We start from the raw sequence: 24,848 nt of genomic DNA, 5'->3' as shown, positions 1-24,848 counted from the left end.
TCCATGCTGGACATGTCGAAGGATAGGGGCCAAACTAATATAGACTACCTTTTCCCCAGAGGTAAAAATGGGTTTGCTTAAGGCCAACACCCCTACCTAAAGAAACACAAAGTCACAGAAATATCAAATGACAGTTCAAACCCAGCAAGATCTGGGAGAAGAATCTTGTTTCTTTCAGTAATCAGTGGATTCAGTGCTTTTGATAAAGCAGGGATCCAGCTGGAGAGAAGCAGAAAAGACAGCCTAGAGGTAAAACCGTTGGAGAGAAAGTCATTGATGGCAGTGGAAGGCTTAAAGCTAAAGCTAATGGGTGTGGGTTCAATAAATGCGTTTGTTGAAACAATACATAACAAAACAAACTCTAATTCTAGTGGAATAAATAAGTGACATCACAAGTAGAAAAACAACTTGAATGAGAGAATGTCCTTGGAATGGACAAAGAAATGAGAACAGTCTGCCAGTGGATTTTATAAAGGATTTTGTTCAAAATTCTGCAAATATTACCAAACTGGGCAAGCATCTGAAGAAGATTGGGGTTTAAAATGGCTGAAACATTGTAACTATAACAACCAAATTGAAGATACCAGTCTCAATATTTCAATCATTGTCCTCATAATTTAATGTCCACTTTTCGATGCTTGCATGGGTCAGATGAAGTTTGCTGAGGCAAATTTTCTTTAACTAGATGCCCTTCCAGTCATCAAGCATCACTTGTTTCCAAGCAAAGAAATATTTCCCTTTGACTAGTCATGTTTGTCACAGAAGTCTGGAAACAAACAACCTCTCTTGCATCATGATGATATTCATTTACAACCATCATGTGATATATAGACAAGGGTACACACACACACACATGCATATATTTACTACAAGCTGCTTTCAGTTTCATCTGCCAAATCCATTCACATAATCCAGGGCTACAGTGGGATTGAATCCAATTATGTCCATATATATATATATATTTGTGTTTCATAAAAGTGTGTCAGTTAATATTTTCTATCATTAAACCTTTCATGACTATATATATTTGCAATGAAATTCACAGCCTAATTTGGAAAATAATCTTGAAATTTGGAAGAATTTAGTAAACATATCTTTTTCATGAAGCTGATGTTTCATGTAATATGACTTAAAAAAATTATACTTATATAATAATAGTTTCACATTTTGGCACAAGGCCAGCAAATTCAGGGAAGGGGTAAGTCAGTTACATCACCCCCAGTGCTCAACTGGTATTTATTTTATTGACCCCGTAAAGATGAAAGGCAAAGTCAACCTTGGTAGAATTTGAACTCAGAATGTGAAGACAGACAAAATGTTGCTCAGTATTTTGTCTCGTGTGCTAATGATTCTGCCAGCTCACTGCCTTATATATAGTATTAAGATGAAAAGATTTAATTTAATTTAATTTAAGAATAAACATTTTAAAATTAGAGAAACAGAAGCCTTCTTGGGTGGTCTCAGATGAGTATCAAATGAATTAATATAATTAGAGGCAGTAAGGTGGAAAGCTGGTAGAATCATTATTACACGGGGCAAAATGCTTAGTGGTATTTCATCTGTTTTTTCATTCTGAGTTCAGATTTTGTGCAGGTCAACTTTGCCTTTCATCCTTTTGGGGTCGATAAAATAAGTACAAATTGAGCACAGGGGTCGATGTAATCGCCTTACCCCCACCCAGAATTGATGGCCTTGTGCCAAAATTTAAACCCAATGTAATTAGAGGCAATTTTAGGAGTGGGGGTAGTCTCAGGTGAGTTTGTATGAGAAGAATTAATGTAAATTAATATTTTGTATCCTTCATCATACAACTAATATCTGACCTTTTATTTTCTTTTAGTTGACTTGAACCAAACACCAACTACTCTGTACTCTTTACCTGGTCAAATACAGAATATGATCTCAAAGATTGGAGCACCTTTCCAGAATAACAACTTACAACAACCTGTGATAGGAAACCTACATAGTTCATTGCCAACTTCAGGAGTTTGTGTTCAACTTCCCCTACCTAAAATGACCACGTCAAATGTATCAAAACAAGCTATTGTAGAAAACTCACACAACTCCATCATGTATCCACATAATAACACTTCACCTCTTCTCTCTCTCAGTATGTCTGGCTCATCTCCTACCAATCAGTCCAGTCCTCAGCTGTCTAATGTAACTCATTATCAGAACCGCAACATACCACAGTACAGTAATATGAACAATGTTATTCTGCCATCGACTCAGGTTGTTGAAGTGGCCCCAAACCTCCCTGCAGGTAATAATTCTGTGAAAGATATTTCTTCTGGTGTCAACAGAGTAAGGGTAAGGAGTCAGTCGAAACGGGACAAACTTTCTCTGATGGCATCATCGCTTGAAAGAGATGATAACAGTTCTAAAGGCATCAGTCCTAGCTTGTCTTCTCTCACTCGTCTATGTTCAGTTTATGGCGGAGACAGAAAAGAAGTAGTTGAGATATCACCACAGCCTACAATCGATAATGCTGGATGGAATACGGAAAACACTGAACCAAAATTGTCTGCAGCTGATCCTATTATTGTTAGTGATGATAGCAACTGTTCAACTACATCAGAGACTTTGAATTCTAAAAGTTTTGACAAGATGTCAGACAACAGTCTGATGACCCACACATCTGAATTATTACCTCTAGCAAATATAAACAATGATAAACAGCAGCAGCAACAACAACCCATGGATGTGTTTTCAGTTAATTCACCTCTTGGATTATATCCTGACAACAATTCCAATATGTTTGCTGATGAAAATTCAGAATGGGTCCAAAATTTTCAGATCCCCATTGATAAAATGCCTCCAGCCCTTATTCACGCTTTGAAGAACAAACAACGCCCAGAATCAAACCTTCGTCGAGAGATGATTCGTGTTGTTGTTGCAGAGGCAATAAAATTCTGCGCGAGACCAAACCGAAGACAGTTGTTTTTCATTGCACATAAAATGGTGAACGAATACCCTGAATCCTTGATGGACGATGCACTAAATTCCAATGGTAGACAAACTGGTTTTGACGCCATTTTGAAACAGTTGCAATCTCGTGTTGAAAATATCAATCGGTTTGACCGAGGACAGTTCCTTTACCAAAAGAAGTTAATGTCTTGGACTAAGACTCAGCAAAAATCTGATGCTGGCAATCAGAAATCAAGTAAGTTATTGAATAACTATGGCTGCATTAATTGGCAGCCACTAAAATTACCCGCAAACGAAACAAAATGGAGCCTGAGAATGAAACAGGATTTACTACGGAGCATCTACAACACAAAGTGGGATGTTGAATTTGTGGAAAAAGACATGATAACTACTTTCTTTTTCCAGAGAAAAGACATCAATAATGGTGCTTCCATCACCACATTACACAAAGACTGGCCTTTTCTCTTTGAAGAAATTGGGCTAATGGTTCATTTCAAAGAACTGACCACAATCGACATGAAAAGTGTTATGAGTGACTTTCTCAACAATAGTAAAGTGGAAACAATAATTAATGTAATGAAATCACTTTTTTTAATGACTAACATAACCGATATAGAACAGATTCTCCAAACAGCTGCCAACTACAAGAAATGTGAGAAACAAAACTCTGAGAATGATATCAATGTTGCATTAATGATGCAACTTATAATGGTATATCTCGGTGAAGATATACAACATCTATTTCCTCTTGTACCAGTTAGTATTGTATTTTTATTCTATTCCTGTTGTTCTTTTATTCTTTTATTGGTGTCAGTCATTGGACTGTGACTATGCTGTGGCATCATCTTCAAAGGTTTTTAATTCATTATATCAACCACCCCTTCCAATACCAGTTAGGTAATATATTTTATTGTTCTGTACTGTTACAGAACTTAAAGTTGGTTGTAAGGGTTTACAATACAGTGTGTTGTTGTTGGTGTTTAGCTTTAAGACAATCCTGATTGAGCAGACCCATATATGAATGTTTATATGTACAGGGTCGGGCAGAGAGAATGGACGTTTTTGAAATATCTATTACTCAGCCCCAGGGAAAGAGACATATGTTTGACAGGTACCATTTGGTCCATGGTGTCTTTACATTTTTTTTCTTTTCAGGTGAAGCTATGGTGCTGTGGATGATAGAGAATTGTGTGTTTGCCTATGACAGTTACATGAAGAATGATGAGTGTCAGAGCAGTTCAGCGTGAGTTTCAGCACCACTTCAATATTCACCAAAACCAGGCTGTTCCCACCTATAACACAATCCTACATTGGGTGAATGCATTTCGTACATGAGGCACACTAATGAATAGGAGACTGGTGGGGGTGCCACAAATGGTACGAACCCTGGAAAATGTGGAATGTGTCAGACAAGCTTTGATACAGAGTCCGAATCACTCTGCTTGGAGACATTCCAATAAACTTCACATTGATAATTGATCAGTAAGGCGTATTTTGCATGAGGACCTGAATTTCTACCCATACAAATTGGTCATTGGGTAACAGTTGAAACCATGGGGCTATGCACAGTGGCTTAACTTCGCATGTCAGATGGATGCAAATTTAGAGACAAATGACAACCCCTTTTTGTTAATGACTGATGAAGCTTATTTTCATCTCAGTGGCATGGTGAATCAACAGAGCTGTCATTATTGGGCTCCTGAAAATCCAAGCAGAAGTAACAGAGTGACTCAAGGTTTGAGAGTTTTGTGCACTGACACTTAAAGTACCAAGGCATGAAACTCTTGGACCTTGAATTAATAATCTATACATATATATTTGTCCGATCCATGTCAGTGTGGAAAATGGATATTAAATGATGACGATGATATCTACATATGTTTGCATGTGTGTGTGCAAAAATATGCACACACACACACACATATATTAATATATATATTATTCATATTGTGTTTATTTATCTTTTCCTTCTTTGTTCTCTTACATAGGTGAATTATACTGTAACCGACTTAGAATCCTCCAACATTCCCGAAACTCCATGTCTCATTGCCTGCGGTATGTATGTTCTTACATATTTATAATTAAAATTATATTAATCATGTATTTTTTTATATGATGTCTTTTAACTATCCATGAGTATTTTTTTTGTTATTATTCCTTGGTTTTCTTTAACTGCATTAGTTTGTTTGTTATATATCTACTGTTCATTCATATAAACACTTATGTTTGGTCTGTGTGTGTGTATATATATATGTGCACATCTATATGCATTTGTGTGTCTGTATGCACATGTATGCTTGAATGATTAATATATATATATATATATATATATGCACATGTGTGGTTGTTCAGTCAAAATGTTTACTTCTCAACCACAAGGTTTTAGGTCCAATCCCATAGCACAAAACCTTCAGCAAGTGTCCTTTACTATGGCCTCAGACCAACGAAAGCCTTGACAGTGTGTGTGTGTCTCTCTCTCTCTCTATATATATATAATGTGGGCGTGTATGTTTTGTATCTCCTTGTTTAAACATCATGTGACAGTTGTAATTGATTGTCAGTGTCACACAAGCAATGTCATTCATTTCCAATATTCTACAAAAACATGTCTAGTTATGGGGGAAATATTGCCTTGCCTAGAAACAGATGAGGGTTGGTGACAGGAAGAGCATCTAACTGTGGAAAATCAGCCTCAATGACGACAATGACAACAACGATTAACAATAAATGATTTTAGAGTTGAATATTTTACTTTATTACATGTTTATCATATGTGTTATTTGTTTACTTTTTAGTTTATTTATTGTTTGTTTGTTTTTCAATTTTAGGTGATTCATTGTTGAATTCCTGTAAGTTTCTGCTTTGTGTTGATGGTACTGTTGTCAATGAACAGATCACTAGTTTCGTAACTGGTCTCTGTATGATGTTCGCATCTTACTACTGCTTCAACATCTGCTACAATCAAGAGGCACCTTCAACACTGGAATTTGTTCAAAGGTTTGTTACCAACTTCTTAACAATAAGAGATACTAAGAAACTGCTTTTCATTGTTGCTTATGCATGTGAAGTGTCAAAACATTTACTGGATCATATATTAATACATGGATGGCATGCATCTGTTGTTACTGACAATGTGATCCAACAAAACTGATTGAAGCCACATTAGGTGGTCCTTCTGGGTATGTGGGTATTAGAAAATGCCTCACAGAGTGATGACTATGCCTTGCATAGTTACAGGGTGCCCTTTAGCAAGGCATGATAATCATTCAGCCACCCTGCCAGGGATATGGTGAAATCATGGGACTACAAGTATGGCAGATTGGGAAGAGATAACAGAAGAGCTCAACTGAGCCAATGGGGCTTCTTACATTGATGCTGAGCAGAGGAATCCAAGATCAATGGTCAGGGTCACTAAGCTCTATCAAGAGAGTAGTTGCAACACAACCATAGAAGTGGTGTCCATGGTTGTGTAATCAGCTAATGAAAGATTCTCTGTGACTCAAGCTCTCAATTCAAATTCATAATAATGGAATTGGATGATAACAGAAAGTCATGGGAATCTGTGAAAGCAACAGGAAAAAAACAATGGTGGTTCTTACTTGGTTCTACCTGGGTTGGAGGAAAGGCAAGGCCAATATTTCTTGGCAATAAAGTGTAGGAGTTGCCAAGAGAGTAGGCGCAGAAGTGGCTGTGCGGTAAGTAGCTTGCTTACGAACCACATGGTTCTGGGTTCAGTCCCACTGTGTGGCACCTTGGGCAAGTGTCTTCTACTATAGCTTCGGGCCGACCAAAGCCATGTGAGTGGATTTGGTAGACGGAAACTGAAAGAAGCCCGTCGTATATATGTATGTGTGTGTGTGTGTATATGTTTGTGTGCCTGTGTTTGTCCCCCCAACATCGCTTGACAACCGATGCTGGTGTGTTTACGGCCCCCGTAACTTAGCAGTTCGGCAAAAGAAACCGATAGAATAAGTACTAGGCTTCCCAAGAATAAGTCTTGGGGTCGATTTGCTCGACTAAAGGCGGTGCTCCAGCATGGCCACAGTCAAATGACTGAAACAAGTAAAAGAGTAAATGAGAGTAAAGAGTAAGCAATGCTAAACTCGAAAACCTCAAATCAAACCATATTGTCCTAAAAGAGACAGAACACTTTAAATAAATTGGTCTTGGATAGTTCACAGTTGGAAACATCATTGTTGGTGTGGAGAGGGGAGTCTGGTATGCATGGGCGACTGCTGCACTTCCACAAACAACCTTGCCAGGACTTGTGCCTCAGAGGGGAACAAGTCTGGGCAAGGACTTATTCTAAATTCAAGGGGTCATATTATTCATTTCAGATCTAACAGGCTAAAAAATATCACTAAATTACAATTTTTGTTTCTTCTTTGATAGGTGTTTGTTTGATATTAATCCTATGAAAGGCTCCAAATTTGATCACCAGAAATTCAATAACAAACATTTTGTTGTTCATCCTAAGATCAATACACTCTTGAAATCTTTGATTGATTTAGGCTTTCAGGTAAGACTATTTGTTTGTCACCTGTCTTTTCTTGTTTCTTTTTTCAGTGTATCTGTGTGTGTATGAATGTATGTAACTATGTATATATGAGTGTGTGTGTGTGTCCCTGTGTCGTATGTGATGGTTGTAAATGAACATCCCCATCATACAACTAATGTTATTCATTTCTAATCTTCCATGAAAAACATGTCTGGCCACAGGAAAATATTACCTTGTTTGGAAGCAGGTGAGGCTTGGTAACAAGGGCATCTGGTTGTAGAAAATCTCCCTCACCAAATTCCGTCTGACCCATCAAGTATGAAAAAGTGGACATTAAATGATCATGATCTACATTATATATATGTATATATATAATATTTATATCAATATAAGGAACCTGATGTAGACTCTGGCCTTGCCTGTTCCTGTCGAGCCATCTAATTCATGCCAGCATGGAAAACAGGTTTCCGTTTTCCATGCTGTCATGGGTTAGACAGCTCAACAGGAACTGGCAAGGCCAGGATCTACACCAGGTTCCTTACAATAATACATTATATATATATATATATATATATATATATATATATATATATATAGATATATATATATTTATAAAAAAGAAGTTTGAAAACGCCAATATATAAAAAATGAATTTTAATTTATAATTTTGTCAGATATTTTTAACATGTTTCGGTTCTTGAAAAAACGAACCTTATCAAAAATACATATTTAAAAAAATGAAATTAAATGAAAAGTTCATAATTGTTCCTTACTGGTGTCAACAGTCCACGTGGGAGCATTTTTTGTTGGTTGTTGTAGTAGTAGTGACCGTGTTGGTAATGGTAAATGGCAGTGACCTTATACATATATATCATTTAATGTCCACTTTTTCATGCTTGATGGGTCAGACGGAATTTGTTGAGGGAAATTTTCTAACACCAGGTCATTTTGCCTTGTGTAGTGGGCACATTATATTTTGGCACTAGCACTAGAGAAGTCATTATGTCATCTGCAAGACTAAAGATTTGTTTCTCTTCTATATTAGTGCCATGTAAAAAGGTAGCCTGTACACTTTGTAAGACAGTTGGCATTGGGAAGGGCATCCAGCTGTAGAAACCAAGCCAAAGCAAACTATGGAACTTGGTGCTGCCCCTGGCCTTGCCAGTTCAGTTCCTGTCAAGCCGTCCAACCCATGCCAGCATAGAAAATGGACGTTTAATATTAATGATGACGCACATTGGTCACCATTTAAATAGAGGTACCTTCATATCGCTACGTAGATTCATCGGGACCTCTGTATTTAAGTAGTGTTGATGATTGTTTTTGTTTGTTTAATAACCATTTTATGAAGTACATTAGGTGCATTTTAATTGGGTACCAGCACATCTGAAGCCGCCTTGTCGTCTATAGAACTACAGAATCTTCTCTTTTCTCTGTTGTTTCTCTTCGTTCAATGCAAATGTAACGAAGAGGGTGAGTAGAATAGGCAGTGATTATCAAGTGTGTGGAATAAGTGAGAGCGTGAGTATGAGTGGGGAAATAGTGATAGAAGCAAAGAGGAAGGTAAAGCGGAGGAAGTAGTGAAAGAGAGAGACAATAAAAATTACGTTGGTTTCTTTCAGGGAGATTGACTAGAGAAAGTGCATGAATTGTTGCGATTGTAGGAGAGGATGCGGAGTGAATCAGTGAGAGTGACATGGGAATAGAAGAGAAAGTGTATGGGTGGTGTTAGGAAAGACTGGATGTAGATAAATCTGATGTCGTCCTTCATTAATCAGGTGTCATGATAAATGATGTTGATGGACGGTATTGGATATGGACAGAACGGTAGACTATATGTAATCTGAACCTCCCCCCCGCCTTATTTATTAATTTTTTTTTACGGAATCCCACGTTTTAGGCTATGGAGATTCCGATTCTGAAAAAAAATTGTTTGAAAAATTTCAATTACCCCACCACCACCACCAAGCAGGCTATTTACATGCTAGAAATAACAGCCAAATCTCACAAAACTAGTGTTAGGTTTAGGGTTAGGGTTAGGGTTTGAGTTAGGGTTAGGTTTACCCTGTGGATCTATATAAAAACCGGGGGGGGGGGGGGAAATCGAAATTTTGAAATTGAGATTTTTGAAATTTTTTTTTTCAGAATCGTAATCTCCATAGCCTAAAACGTGGGATTCCGTAAAAAAAAAAAAATAAATAAGTGGGGAAAGGTTCAGATTACATATAGTCCATCTGGACCGACAGATCATATGTCGTATCTTGTTACAAGGGCGATATGTTACGGGTGAATATGAAAAAGGTGGATGAAAAATGAAGACTTTAAATATAATGAGCTAAATGGCGAAGGTAAAGAATACACACACCCGGTGTTTAGGTTTAGGGCTAAGGTTACGCCGAAAACGGGTGGTGTGCGTATTCTTTACCTCCGCCAGATGAATATAATGATGATAGATATAAAGGAAGCCTAGACTGAAAATATATAAATACTTAACTGGAATGTAATGGGTTAGAAACCATTCTATATAATAAATTTATGATTGTACCTTCAAATTCATATATTACAGGACGTTGTATTTTCTCTAGGTTCACGAAACAAGTTAGGTTACTTTAAATGAAATATATTGGTTGAACATAATTACCTCCCCTTTTGTACGTTCTTTCTGAAGAATAATTTTTAACCCATAAAATGCTGCAATTTGCACTTACATAGCATGGACTGCTGAGCACATTTTATGAAAATGAGACTACTATTCACACATAAATAACAAAAAATAGCTAAAATATTGGATCTTTTCCTTTTGGCCGGCACATTGAAAAAATAATTTTTTGTTACTAAACACTTTCAAATTTCATATACTGGTAGAATGTGCCATTTAAAACATCATTTACTCTTGGCGTTTTTAAGAAAAAAATTTTATTTTCGAAGTTATTTCGTGTTAAAGTTGTCGTATTTCGGTAATTTCAGCCAATCAATTACGTCTATTGAGGTGAAAACAATTACTGCTGTGGTTTGTCAACTAGATGTTCTGGCGGTGTAAATTTACTTTGTCACTGATATTTCTGATATATTTACATTTGAGATACACGTGTATATAGTTTAATCAATTCAGTTATTAGTTATTTAAAAAAAAATTTCAGTCTATTTTGTTTGTGGAAGTATTTTCATTTTGTTTTAGCATTTTCGAATTTGCCAATTTTAGGGTCTTTTCCCGTGAATAAAATTACTGCCGTTGTTTGTCACCAACAACTATCGGCGGTATATATTTCGTTTGTCACTGTTATTTATGACATCGTTTGTGCGTTTCTACTGGTTTTAGCTTTGGGGTTTTAGGGTTTTAGAGTTAGGGTTTTAGGGTCAGCGTTAGAGTTTTAGGGAAAAAGCTATCCTAAAGCGACTCAAGTTTTTTGTCATTATGGTATTTGTACATTCTCCCTACAAAGGATGTCCATGTGTATGTGTGTGTAGTACGTATACATTTCTACAGTTTTCAACCGATTTTCACCAAACTTTGTACACACATTACTTATGTGCCAAGGATGGTCATACACTATAACATTTTGCCCAGATCTTCTGCTTAAAGTGAGAGACCGTGACAAACAGTGTTTTACAACAAGGCTGCATAATAATCTGTTCTATTATAGACACAAGGCTTGAAGTTTGGGAGAGGGGACTATTAGATTACTTTGACCCTACTGCTTAACTGCCACTCATCTTATCAACCCTGAAAGGTTGAAAGTCAAAGTCAACCTTGGTGGAGTTTGAACTCAGAATGAAAAGACAAATGAAATGCCGCTAAACATTTTGTTTGCATGTTAACAATTCTGCCAGATCGCCACCTTCAACTTGATTAAAAAGAGTAATTAACTAATCTCCCTCCCCACACTCTATAATTATTTCTAGTTAACTTTTTAATTCTCCTAACATTGGATATAATAAGATTAAAAATAAAAATCCAATATATGCTCCAGAAGCAGTATTAGATTAAGATAGCCCTCTATGTATCATACTTAATGTAAATACATTGTGAAAGGAAAGTTTACTGTGGTATTCATCTGGAGATATATCTCATGGATTTGTGTTATAATGTGCCTTGAAACATAACCTGTCTATAAGAGATATTATCTCTGGACAAATACTGCAGTAAATTGCCTTTCATGATGTTTTTACATTAAGAATGATACACAGATAGCTATTTAAACTTAACACACACACACATTGATAAAGCAATTTACTTACATTTCTTAATTTAGGTGTCTCCAGAACTCAGTGGCTGTGTATCGAACAGGAAATCAAGAACTCCTGATTCCTCAGATATCTCAAGATGGTCTTTGGAAACGACAAACAATTCCAATGATTCTGATCTTCCAGCTTTATCTTCTCTTTGTCCAACAACAACAGCAGCAGACAACACTCAGAATTTCCCATCTTTAACAGATAAACCAAGGTATTTCCTATTTATACTCTTAGACATTCTTCCATTACACTGTGTAACAAAAATTTTTTTTGTCTTTGGTCAGTAAATATTATTTCCTATTTGCTTCTATCTAGAAATCAAAGGAAGAGACTACTATTCCCTTCAAACTTTGCACTCGTGACCTGGACATCAATGTTTTGAAACTGACCTATTTTGCCATTACATTTCAGATAAATTCAGGACTGAGTTGCTGAAGCAGAAATATTCAATACCACAGATTTGCTTATCAGTTGCTTGACTTTAACCACTTGAGCATCTCTAATCATGAGCAGGAGTAGTGGAGAAGCCATGTGTTGAGAGGGATTCTTTGGGGTGTGAATAAATGTAACAAAAGTAAAGTTTGAAGGAAATATTAGCCATTTTCCATAATTTGTTGGGGTCAGCAAAGAGGAAATAACAGTTGCTACCCAAGGGCAAAAATTGTATTACACAGGGTCATTGTTGTAGTTGTCTGGCCTCAGGTTATCACCTGACTCAGCAGACCTGTCATCAAGGATGATCCAGCAATGGCCATCTGGTCTTTCTTTTGGATATTCCATATTTTATACTACATTATTTATTGTGTTCTCCAAAGCTATCCCCTCTCTACTGAAACCTCACTCAGTCAAAGTTGATTTTCATCTTGCAAGCTTCATGGCAACCTCACTGGTGCTTGTGCCACAGTAAAAAAAGCACCCAGTACACTCCATCAAATGGCTGACACAAGGAAGGCCATCCAGATGTAGAAGTCATGACAAAGCAGACATTGGAGTATGATGTAGTCCCTGGATCTGTCAAATATTGTCAAACTATTCAACCCCTCCTTGCATGGAAGATGGATAAGATGATATTGCTGATAATGATGATGATGTAGGGTGTAATTTGAGGATATTTAGCTACAATTTCTTGTAACGCAAATGATTATATAAAGCAGTTTTTCCCAATCTGATGTGCTAAAATTTATTTCATTTGGGTGCTGGAAATTCAAATTAAACTTCAATTGTTTTTGACTACCACCACTACTGAGCATATAAGGAGGGTTTGTGCCAGTTGAGTTGATTAGGCATTGAAGAAAGGTTGGATTAATAAAAAGTTAAGAAACACAAATGTAGAAGTTCCTTGTTTGGCTCAAGCTAAACAATGTTTTGTGTGTTGAGTTTGGGAATCTGTGTCAATGGTACACAAACTAGTTACATCTTTGGGTATGTACTAAATTATGAGTGTGAAGTATCTTGCCCACCTCAAAGTGCAGCTCTTGTTGCAGTGTTGTGGTTTCTATGCCTCAATGACCCTGAGAGCTATGTCATTGGAATGCAAGCTCCTTGTTGGTCAGCCCATGCTAGACAAGTCAAAGGATAGAGGCCAGATTAATATGGATCACTGCTTCCTAGAGGTAAAAGTAGGTTTGCATAGGGCCAACACATCTACCTAGAAAAAAGCAAAGTTAGAGAAGCATCGATAATATTTCAAAACCAACAAGACCTGGGAGAGGACATCCACATTTGATGCCCCAAAGTTAAGAACAGTGAAGAAAAGTTGTCAATGGCCTATGCTCTAGAGGGAAGAAAGTGCTTAAGGAAGAAATACTTGTGCTATATTATTAGGGCAGTAGTAATTGTAATTAGTGCATGCTGCTTCTGCTTGCCACACTTTTGCTTTCATCTACTGTTACCAGCTAGTCCAATTTATTGGAGTGAAAGAAGAACTGAGTACATAAATATTTGGCTGATATGCAATCTCTCTACCATCAAGACATAACATCTGCACACAAGGTAACTGGGTACCTTGCAGTCCCAGGTTAAACTGTGAAGTATCTTGAAACAGCATTGAGCCTAAGAGAGGTGTGTAGGTTCACTACCTTGGTATCACTCAACCACTGTTCCAGTTATTGATGTATATAGAATATCCAGGGCAGATGGGGCTCAACTAGAATGGCAACCTATTAAGAAAAAGGTCATTCTGTTGCTGCTCTGTATTGGGTGTCACCTGAAAATCCTTCTGGAGGACTGAGATGGTTGGAGGTGCCACTGGAGGACTCCTCTGAAGACAACATAAATAAAAGCTAGCAATTTTGAGGAGTGGGGTTTAGTTGACCCCCAATATAAGACTGCTATTTATTAAAAATGTTGGCACTAGGCCAGCAATAGTAAATTTCATCAAAAATTACCCATTTTTCTGAAAATTATGAGTAAAGAACTATGTCTCATGTGAATTTTTTGGAACTCCTCACCCCACTCTCGGGAAAATTTTTTCACCACATATATTCCGATACAAACGGAATCTACACTATCTGACACGAATTTGTAGGAAATTCCATTAAAAAATATCCATTTTTCTGGACGTTATGAGGAAACAGTTGAGGGCACACATGTGTAGGAATGCCAAATTTTGTCGTAACTAGCATAAAAATAAATATTTATATGTGTGTGTGTGCGTGCACGCGTGAGTGCGTGTGTTGGCGATCTTCGGATGTAAATACAAATTTTTGCAAGATCGATAATAAAACGAAAACAATCTGAAAAAATACGAAAATATACTTTGGTATCCCAAGTAAGCGAAAGGAATATGCAAATGTTTAAAAGTCTCTTATTAAATCATTATTACAGATAATATTTTTAATTACGGAACAGCTTAATTTTCTGCACTTTATGCTGGCATCGTAAAAAAAGAAAATTTCATTGTTTTGCTTTCAATCTACGGAGAAATCTGTAATAATGACATTTAATGTGACAAACTTTTTCATTTTCGTTTCGCTTATTCGGGATACCCAAGAGCATTTTTATATTTTCCTGGATTGTTTTGATTTTTAGCCTATATAGCGAATTAAATATGTGTGTGTGTTTATTATTTACTTATTTATTTACTTAGTGGGGTAAGCCCTTTAAATTTGTCATTTTCAACCTCATAATTATTCTCAATCTTACCGTTAATCTCGATCACTGTCTCTCGATTACGTCATTGTCAACTTTAATTTCGTCACCGTCAACTTCGATTACGCCGTTGACTTGAAATTTGCTATTGTCAACTTAAATTTAGTGTTTATTCGCCTCATTGTTCACCATCCATTATGGTCAACGAGAAGAAGAAAATTTCAAATGATGTTAGAAGATTAATCGTGTCAAATTATAATGAAGGTCGTACTGTAACTGAAATCGCTTCCAACTTAGTTATTCCTCGGACCAGTGTTCAAACTGTTGTTCAAATATATAAACAGGAAGGACGTATCGAGCAAAAAAATCGAGGATGTTGTCAAAGAACTAAAATTTCGGAAGAAATGAAAAACTTCATGCGAACCTCAGTAGACAAAAAACGTCATATATCTTTAAGAATGCTGTCTAATATGGTTTTTGAACATTTTAATGTGAGTTTGTCAAAAACAAGCGTTGATAAGTGCCTTAAAAGTCTCAATTACACATTCAAAAGGTCTAATGGGATTTCTGAAAGAGCTTTAACTTCAGAAAACTTTACACAGAGAAATAATTATACAAGAAAACGTCAAAATCATTTGACAGAAAAGTGTTGGAGTAAAAATGCTCTTATTGATGAAGTTGGGTTCAACACTTACGCGAGATCTAAAAACGGTGGACGAAAAACTGGACAGTCTCCTGTGCAGAGAGTACATAGGTTGTGTACCCGAAATACAAGAGTATGTTGCACCACAAACAAAAATCAAGAAATAAAGAAAAGGTTACTCTGATGTTATTTATTTTAATCTTTGTCTAATTGTATAAATTGTCCAGTATGTAGTTTTTCATCTAATGAACTAAATATAGTATATATAGTTACAGTAATGTAAGATGTGGCAATTTTTATTATGCAAAACCTGTAATTTTTTACTTTTTTTAAAACTTTTTTACTTGTTTCAGTCATTAGACTGTGGCCATGCTGGGGCACTGCTCAGAAGAATTTTTAGTTGAATGAATCAACTCCAGTACTTTTATTTTAAGCTTGCTACATATTTCATCAAACTCTTTTGCTGAACTGGCGAGTTATAGGGACATAAACAGACCAACACCAGATGTCAAGCAGTGGTTGACTGAGATACAAACACACACACACACACACACACACATATGATGGGTTTCTTTTCAGTTTCTATCTGCCAAATCCACTCACAAAGCTTTGGTGAGCCCGAGGCTATGGTAAAAGACACTTGCCCAAGGTGCCACACAGTGAGACTGAACCTGGAACCATGTGGTTGGGAAGCAAGCTTCTCAACCACATAGTCACACTTGTGTTACACTAAACTTTTTCATGTTTATGTTTTTCTTTTTCTCAATTAATTCTGTGACAAGTAATCACCGATAATAATGTTTGTTTATAAAAATGAATTTGCTCCATTCTATGTTGACAATGATGAATTTGAAGTTGACATCGATGAGAACAAGATTAAAACTGTCTAATTTGGTGGTGATGGTGGTGGGGTCTTTATATATGTATGTGTGTATGGTGGAGGCGCAGTGGCCCAGTGGTTAGGGCAGTGGACTCGCAGTCATAGGATCGCGGTTTCGATTCCCAGACCGGGCGTTGTGAGTGTTTATTGAGCGAAAACACCTAAAGCTCCACGAGGCTCCGGCAGGGGATGGTGGCAAACCCTGCTGTACTCTTTCGCCACAACTTTCTCTCACTCTTACTTCCTGTTTTTGTTGTGCCTGTAATTCAAAGGGTCAACCTTGTCACACTGTGTCACGCTGAATATCCCCGAGAACTACGTTAAGGGTACACGTGTCTGTGGAGTGCTCAGCCACTTGCACGTTAATTTCATGAGCAGGCTGTTCCGTTTATCGGATCAACTGGAACCCTCGACGTCGTAAGCGACGGAGTGCCATCACATGTGTATATTAATATATATGTATGTATACACACAAACACACATATAGATATATGTTGGGGTATTTGTATATTCATGTATATGAATATAGATATGTATATGTACATATGTGTGTGTGTGTGTACATATATATATATGTATTTGTATATGTGTATGCATGTAGGAATTGTAATTGTTTAAAGAAGCTTCTTTCTGAATGTGTTTCTATGTTTCCATTATTTTCTTAAGTGATGAAAACGAACTTGTAACAAATCCTTCAATTAGCATCGAACGTAATGAAATAACCAGTCAAGGCTTATCAGAAGACCAACAGCAGCAACAACAACAGCATCAACAACAGCAACAGCAAGAACACCAACAGCAACAACTTACCTCTGCCAATATCAGCAATATGCCAGCATCCAGTGAAGCACCTCTTGTAATTTCGGTGGAAGAAGTTCAGGATTTTGAACTCCCAGATCAAAAGTAAAGTATTGTTGCTAACAATTTTAATTTCTGTTTCTCTTGTTTTAACCAGAATCTTCTGTCCAGATGACTTTATCTCATCACCATCTCTGGTATTTGAAGATTTGCAGATACCAGGCACCAATATCTCTGAAGATATCTGAAGATTTGCAGTGTAGCATTATGTCCAAACTCCAGTATCATTGGTGTGTTGAAGACATGGAGTGGAGTGTGATATCAGACTCCAGTATCATTGGTGTGTAGAAGGTATTGGGTGGAGTGTTATATCATCTGTTTGATGAAATGCTAAGTTACAAGGATGTAAACAAACCAACACTGATAGTCAAGTGGCGGTGGTGGTGGGGCAAGCACAAGTACAACCAGACATACATGCACACATGCATATATACAATAGGCTTCCACACAGTTTCATCTGCCAAAATCACTCACCAGGCATTGGTCAGTCTGGGGCTGTTGTAGAATACACTTACCCAAGGTGCTGAGCAGTGGGACTGAACCCAAAAACTACATGTTTGCAATGCAGGTTTCTTAATCACACAACTATACTTACACCTATGTTGATATATACATATTATATATTCCCTCCTCTCTTAGGAGGTACAAGCACTTATACATGTACATATACGACCAAAACTTCCACCTACCAAATTCACTCATATGGCTTCGGTTGGCCCGAGGCTGTAGCAGAAGACACTTGCCCAAGGTGCCACACAGTGGGACTGAACCCGAAAACCATGTGGCCGGGAAGTAAGCTTCCTAACCACACAGCCATGTTTGCAACGTATTGATTTCAAATTTTGGCACAAGGCCAGCAGTTTCAATGGAGGTGGGTAAGTTGATTACATCAACCCCACTACTCAACTGGTACTTATTTTATCGACCCCGAAAGGATGAAAGGCAAAGTCAACCCCGGCAGAATTTGAACTCAGAATGTAAAGATAGATGAAATGCCACTAAGCATTTTGCCTGGTATGCTAGTGATTCTGCCAGCTCACCGTCTCATATTATATATACAGTTGTGGCCAAAAGTTTGGAACATCTTTTTTTAAAATTAAAATTGTTATGCCCAAGTACAATTCAATCCAAATATATACAACATAGAGAGATACTTACCTAATAACTGATCCAGTGGCTCAATTCTAATTTTCACACCTATGTTCCAAACTTTTGGCCACGACTGTAGATATTATATATTTCTGTTGCTCTTATTTTGATTAATAATTATCTTAGTTTCAGGTACAATATTATGAATACTACAAATGAGCTGCAAGAAAACCCAACCAAGTTTGTTCCGAAAATCAAAACAAGGTGAGTAACTTCCATTGCTTTTTTTTCATCTTCACATTTTCTGTTGTTGCTGTCAAAAAAAAACAAAACAAAAAGAACAACAACAAAAAAACATTGAGTGGTATTTATTATGGATTAAGAAGGGCATCCAGCCGTAGAAACCCTGCCACAACAGACAGTTAGTGTCTGCACAGCTCCCTGCTAGCCAGCTCCATGTCAAACTGTCCAACCCATACCAGCATGGAAAGTGGATGTTAAACAATGGTGATGATGATGATGACAGTGCTTTAAAAATGAAGCCAACATCATTGACTATGGTCATTGTTCTGCCACTAGGTCCAGTCCTTGTGTGGTGGCTTGCATGCCTCAACGACCCTAAGAGAATTTCAGAATGTAAGTAGTCGTCTGAGTGACTAGGTGTGACTCATAGATCTGTTGAACAGGATATCCTATGCTTCTACTAGATGGAGGGCCACAACTTTACACCCCACCATTCAGATATGAATAATGTAGAGTCCTGTTTTCCAGTTTGGACATATTATGTTCTCTCCACTGTTCAGTCTATATCAATGGCTAGCCCACATTACCCTGTAAGGAGCATAGAGCAGGTTTCCTGTTTTTTCTGGCATATATATTCCTTCCTGGATAGGATGCTGCTCCATCGCAGGATGACTCATTTTTCACCAGCTGAGTGGACTGGAGCAATGTGTAATGAAGTGTTTTGCTCAAGAACACAATGCATTGCTCGGTCCAGGAATTGAAACCACAATCTTACGATCATGAGTGCAACACCCTAACCACTTAGCCATGTACCTCCACAGTTTATATCTATATATCTGTATATTTTGGTTGTTGCCACAGTAAAGATGGATATGGTAGGCTTAATCAGAGCTCTTCATCTGCACACATATTGTTGATCATAGGCGGCGATCTAGCAGAAACGTTAGCACGCCAGGCAAAATGCTTAGCAGTATTTCATCTGCCGTTACGTTCTGAGTTCAAATTCCGCCAAGGTCGACTTTGCCTTTCATCCTTTTGAGGTCGATAAATTAAGTACCAGTAACGCACTGGGGTTGATGTAATCCACTTAATCCCTTTGTCTGTCCTTGTTTGTCCCCTCTACGTTTAGCCCTTTGTGGGCAATAAAAAAAAAAATAAAAAAAGAATGTTTGTTATTGTTCTGGTTTAGCCCGAAGTAGGCTTGATTTAACTGACCTATGATCAAAGACATTCCAGCCATGACCATTTTGTTTTCCCTTTTTTTTTTCATATTTCATCTAGGACTTCATTATCCCGCATGTCTTTTCTTTTAATGATGATAGAGTGTGACTTGAGAGAATTTGGTTACTATTTCTAGTAGATTGAGCAACCTCATAGGGACTTTATAAGGTCCTGGTGAACTGAGTCTGTAACCTGACTTTAATTCCTGGTTGTTACCATTTCATTTAAATTTTACTCCTATTTCTTCCTAAGTCTGTTATGCGCCCTAGGACTCATAAGACCAGACCCAGTTGCCATGGCATATAATTAACTGAGATTACAACATTCACCCCAGAAGGGTTAACTTCCCATATATTGCTCGAACTCACATTACTGAGTAGGCCAGAGCAATGTGAAACGATTTACTCAAGAACAAAATGCATTACCCAGTCTGTGAATCAAAAGTACATCTTCCAGTTGTGAGAGTAACACCCTCACTGTATGCCTTCCTTATTCCTACTGCCCTTAGAAAAGACAAAACTTTAAAATCATGTAGAGTATATAGGCACAGTCATGACTGTGTGGTAAGAAGCTTGCTTCCCAACCATATGGTTCAGGTTTCAGTCCCACTGTGTGGCATCTTGGGCAAGTGTCTTCTACTATAACCTCAGACTGACCAAAGTCATGTGAGTGAATTGGGTAGACATAAACTGAAAGAAGCCCATCATGTATATATATGTGTGTTATTTCTTTACTACCCACAAGGGGCTACACACAGAGGGGACAAACAAGGACAGACAAACAGATTAAGTCAATTATATCGACCCCAGTGTGTAACTGGTACTTATTTAATCGACCCCGAAAGGATGAAAGGCAAAGTCAACCTCAGTGGAATTTGAACTCAGAATGTAGCGGCAGACGAAATACCGCTAAGCATTTCGCCCGGTGTGCTAACGTTTCTACCAGCTCGCCGCCTTAAATGTATATATATATATGTCATGTATATGTGTGTGTGTGTGTGTGTATGTATATATCTATGTGTGTCTTTGTGTCTGTGTTTGTCCCCACTCATGATTGCTTGACAACTCGTGCTGGTGTGTTTACATCCCTGTAACTTAGTGGTTCAGCATAAGAGACTGATAGAATAAGGTCTGGGCTTAAAAAGTGAGTCCTGTGGTTGATTGTTCAACTAAAACCTTTCAAGGGAGTGCCCCAGCATGGCCACAATCATATGACTGGAACGAGTAAAAGAGTGAAAGAATATCTTCATATCTAACATAACATGGATGCCTTGTCAGAACAGTGAATACTTCGTTATCTTTTGGTATTAATACTGCTTCTGTAGCTAATAATCAATTATGTAGAGTATATTTAGTGAAGGCATATGGCTTAGTGGGTAGGCACATTCGGCTCACAATCATAAGGGCATGAGTTCAATTCCTGGTGGCATGTTGTGTCCTTGAGCAAGACACTTTATTTCACATTGCTTCAGTCCATCCAATAGGCAAAAATCAGTTGTACCAGTAATTCAAAGGGCCAGCCTTGTCACATTCTGTGTCACACTGAATCTCTTTGAGAACTATGTTAAGGGTACACATGTCTGTGGGGTACTCAGCCACTTGCACGTTAATTTCATGAGCAAACTGTTCTATTGATCGGATCAACTGGAACACTCGTTATCATAAGTAATTGAGTCCCAGTTAGTTATATTAAGTATTGCACTCTGCTTCCCCCAACTGCTCTTAATTCTTAGATTTTTTAAAACATTGTAATCACAATGAATCTTCAGGCATCTTGTTGACAAATTCATAGCTGGGTGAAAACTGAATTTGACTTTATATATATTATTTTTTATTTGATTTTTAAAGGTTAAAGCATTGCCGAAGTGTTCGTGGACATGGCACTAATAAAAAGCCCAAAGAATGGATGAGAGAATATTGGCGCATTAAAAAGAGGGAATCTCGAGCTCGTCAAGATTATTGGAGAAAGCGTGTATTACATGAGTCCATTCCAGGACAAGCAAGCACCACTGTTCCGACTGGAGAACCCATTTGTAACCAGGCTTTTGATATCAATACAAATATACCTTGTGATGATGGGTAAGTAAGAAAAGTTACTTTTCACCTGTATAGTTCTGTATTAATTTAAACAAAGGTATTAATGATGAATGTTCCATTTACAGTCAACCAAACAAGAAAAATGTTCAGTTACATTCGCCACCAGCCTTGGTTCAACCACAGGCTTCTGTGGTGCCAACACCATCTCCAGTTCCAAAGCTACCAACCTACAAATTCCAGATGCAGCATCATCAGAGTTGTGTAATGACCCAACTTTATCAGATGTGGAAATCAAGGTTATTTTGCAATGCAGCAATTAGTAATGGAACTCATACAATCTTAGTAAGTTGTCAATTAGTTTTTAATTCTTATTTATGGGCCAAATAGAGTGATATAAATATCTTTCTCTATCATTTATTATCTTTTCTTCGTTACTGTCCTTGCTTATCTATTTGTGTCTTCTGTTGTATGTATTTTTCTCCATTTTCCTCATAACTCATCGTTATTTACTGTTTGGTCTAGAGACCTTATCATGTCTTGTTATTTGCAGTTGTTTATCATGTCTGCTCAGTTAAACCATAGTAGCCTATGGTGCTGACACTGCTGTGCTGACAAATTGTAGTGATATTTGGCCAATAGATGATGATGGGGTTGAGCATATTTCATGTTCATCATGTGTTTTTTTTCCTGTCTTTCCATATGCTCCTTTGTCATATTCCTGTGACACATTTAATTTTCTGAATCTAGCAGCACATGAACAATATGTTATATGTATATATATATCCTCACACACATACATGTGTGTGTGTGTGCATACTTGTATACATATATGTTTATTTTGCTGAATAGAAATAATGGTGCGATACCTTTCAGATAACACACCCTGCCTTCTCAAATAAACAATATGTTTCATGAGATAATGAGGACCTCTACGTGGTGCTTTTTATGTGCTACCAGCACAGGAGCCAGTCAGGTGGGCCTGGCATCGATCACATTCAGATAGTGCTTTTTATGTGCCACCGGCACAGGAACCAGTCAGGGGGCCCTGACATTGGCCACATTCAGATGGTTCTTATTACATACCACCGGCATGAGAGCCAATCAGGTGGCCCTGGCATCGATCACGTTCAGATAGTGCTTTTTACATGCCACTGGTACAGGAGCCAGTCAGAGGGCACTGGCATTGGCCACGTTTGGATGGTGCTTCTTATGTGCCACCGGGGCACTACAAAAATGGTGAAGAATCATTGATATAGAGGATTCTTTATTTTGGTTTGTCTTGTACAGAATTGTGGCTTTATGCCTGTATGAAAAAAGATACAAAAAAAAAAATCATTATTTTCTTTGAAAGTAATTAATATCTCATATAATATCTCTTTCAGGTTCATCGAGATCTTCTTATTGCTACTTGTACCAAACTTCTGGAAATTCCAAATACTGATGCACTGAAAGGTGATTACCTACAGTTAACTTTTACCCCTGACATTCAAGAGGAAGCTCTCTGGGCCTTTTGTACCTATATGTACGAAGGAGTCCTGGTTTTAAATTCAGATATTCTATATAACATGGAGTGCATTGCTAAGATCCTTGGTGTATACAATATCTTGAGCCTTGTGGATCGATATAAACAATGTACAATGGAAAACCAATCCAACACACCTTTGAAATCTTCAAATGAAGAACAGATAGATATATATTTTAACTACCAAATAACAAACAGATTTCAGATTGACAACGACTGTGATGGAGGACCTAGCCAGCCAGGAATAAAGGTGAAACAAGAAACAGACCCGACTTCCTGTTCTTCGCAAAATACCGTAGCAGAGTCTCAGAATAATTTAAACAAATCAGATTCTTTCCTGAACTACGAACATGTTGATAACAAAATGACATTAACGGGACTTCAATATCAGAAGACCATCTGTAATTTGTCACAAATGATAACGGGTATGATTAGTCACAATCAACCAGACTACAGTACGTCAATTGTGATTGAGGTGGAAGTTGATTCCATCATGTCCAACAGCTGTCCGAACATAAACACTCAATCAAACACTACTCTTTCTCCAGTCAGTTTGACAACAGTTTCTGGGGAACAGCTCCCCCTTGATTTACCACATACACAAATAAAAACTGAATAAATGTTAAAGTGTTCTTGTTTGATGTATAAATAAGTTATAACTGAGATGAGCCAACTTTAAGTCAATACCACCACCACTGCAATTGTCAGCATTGTTTCTACCAATATCACCATCATCACTGCAATCAGCATAATCATCATCATCATCATGACCACCACCACCACCATTGCAATTGCCACAATCCTCCTTTTCCCTTCCTCCTCCTTTGCCCTCCTCCTCCTCCTCCTCCTTTGTCCTCCTCCTCCTCCTTTGTCCTCCTCCTCCTCCTTTGTCCTCCTCCTTTGTCCTCCTCCTCCTCCTTCGCCCTCCTCCTCCTCCTCCTTCGCCCTCCTCCTCCTCCTTCGCCCTCCTCCTCCTCCTCCTCCTCCTCCTCCTCCTCCTCCTCCTCATCATCATAATCATCGTCACACACAGGCTGAGTAGAAAAGAATGGGTGGGGAGGTAGACAGCTAGAAAAAAAAAACAGGTAAGGTTAAGGGGTTGAGACAAGAACTATGAGCTGAGGAAGATAGGAAGATGCAGATGAGGGGCATGCAGCAAGAATAAAAGGGGTAAAGACCCCCTTTCGGTCATAAATGACCATGGGATTTCACCTAGAAAGTTACCTTCCGAGCAGTTGGAGCTGCAAGAGATAGATAATGGCGATGTGGTGGCCCTCACAAGGCACAGGCTGGGTAGGAGAATGATAGCGATATCAATATTTTGTACAATGAAGGCTGTAAACTGGCAGAAACGTTAGCACACCGGGCGTAATGCTTAGTGGTATTTCGTCTGTCTTTACATTCTGAGTTCAAATTCCGCCGAGGTTGACTTTGCCTTTCATCCTTTTGGGGTCGATAAATTAATTACCAGTTGCGTATTGGGGTCGATCTTATCGACTGGCCCCCTCCTGCAAAATTTCGGCCCTTGTGTCTAGAGTAGAAAAGACAGTTCCCAGGTTGTTTGTAAGTATGTGGTTGACTTCGTGCATACATATATGTAGGTT

General features: G+C 37.8%; 1 protein-coding gene across 2 annotated transcripts in view; it reads left to right on the top strand.

Moving 5' to 3' along the window:
* Positions 1-23,871, top strand: part of LOC106873627 (uncharacterized) — a 31,118-nt gene extending 7,247 nt beyond the window's left edge. For both annotated transcript variants that reach the window (XM_014921075.3, XM_052973184.2), the window contains exons 3-12: positions 1,841-3,684; positions 4,917-4,983; positions 5,757-5,925; positions 7,321-7,447; positions 11,680-11,873; positions 16,942-17,178; positions 18,409-18,486; positions 21,534-21,764; positions 21,848-22,064; positions 23,105-23,871. In XM_014921075.3, the coding sequence (XP_014776561.1) occupies positions 1,841-3,684; positions 4,917-4,983; positions 5,757-5,925; positions 7,321-7,447; positions 11,680-11,873; positions 16,942-17,178; positions 18,409-18,486; positions 21,534-21,764; positions 21,848-22,064; positions 23,105-23,863 (3,923 nt within the window). In that variant the 3' untranslated portion in view covers positions 23,864-23,871. The remainder of the gene's footprint in view (positions 1-1,840; positions 3,685-4,916; positions 4,984-5,756; positions 5,926-7,320; positions 7,448-11,679; positions 11,874-16,941; positions 17,179-18,408; positions 18,487-21,533; positions 21,765-21,847; positions 22,065-23,104) is intronic.
* The last annotated feature ends 977 nt before the right edge of the window (positions 23,872-24,848 follow it).

Source organism: Octopus bimaculoides, chromosome 15 (assembly GCF_046866305.1).
Source record: "Octopus bimaculoides isolate indiv1 chromosome 15, ASM4686630v1, whole genome shotgun sequence".
Lineage (NCBI taxonomy): Eukaryota > Metazoa > Mollusca > Cephalopoda > Octopoda > Octopodidae > Octopus > Octopus bimaculoides.
This window is presented reverse-complemented; position numbering and strand designations above follow the sequence as displayed.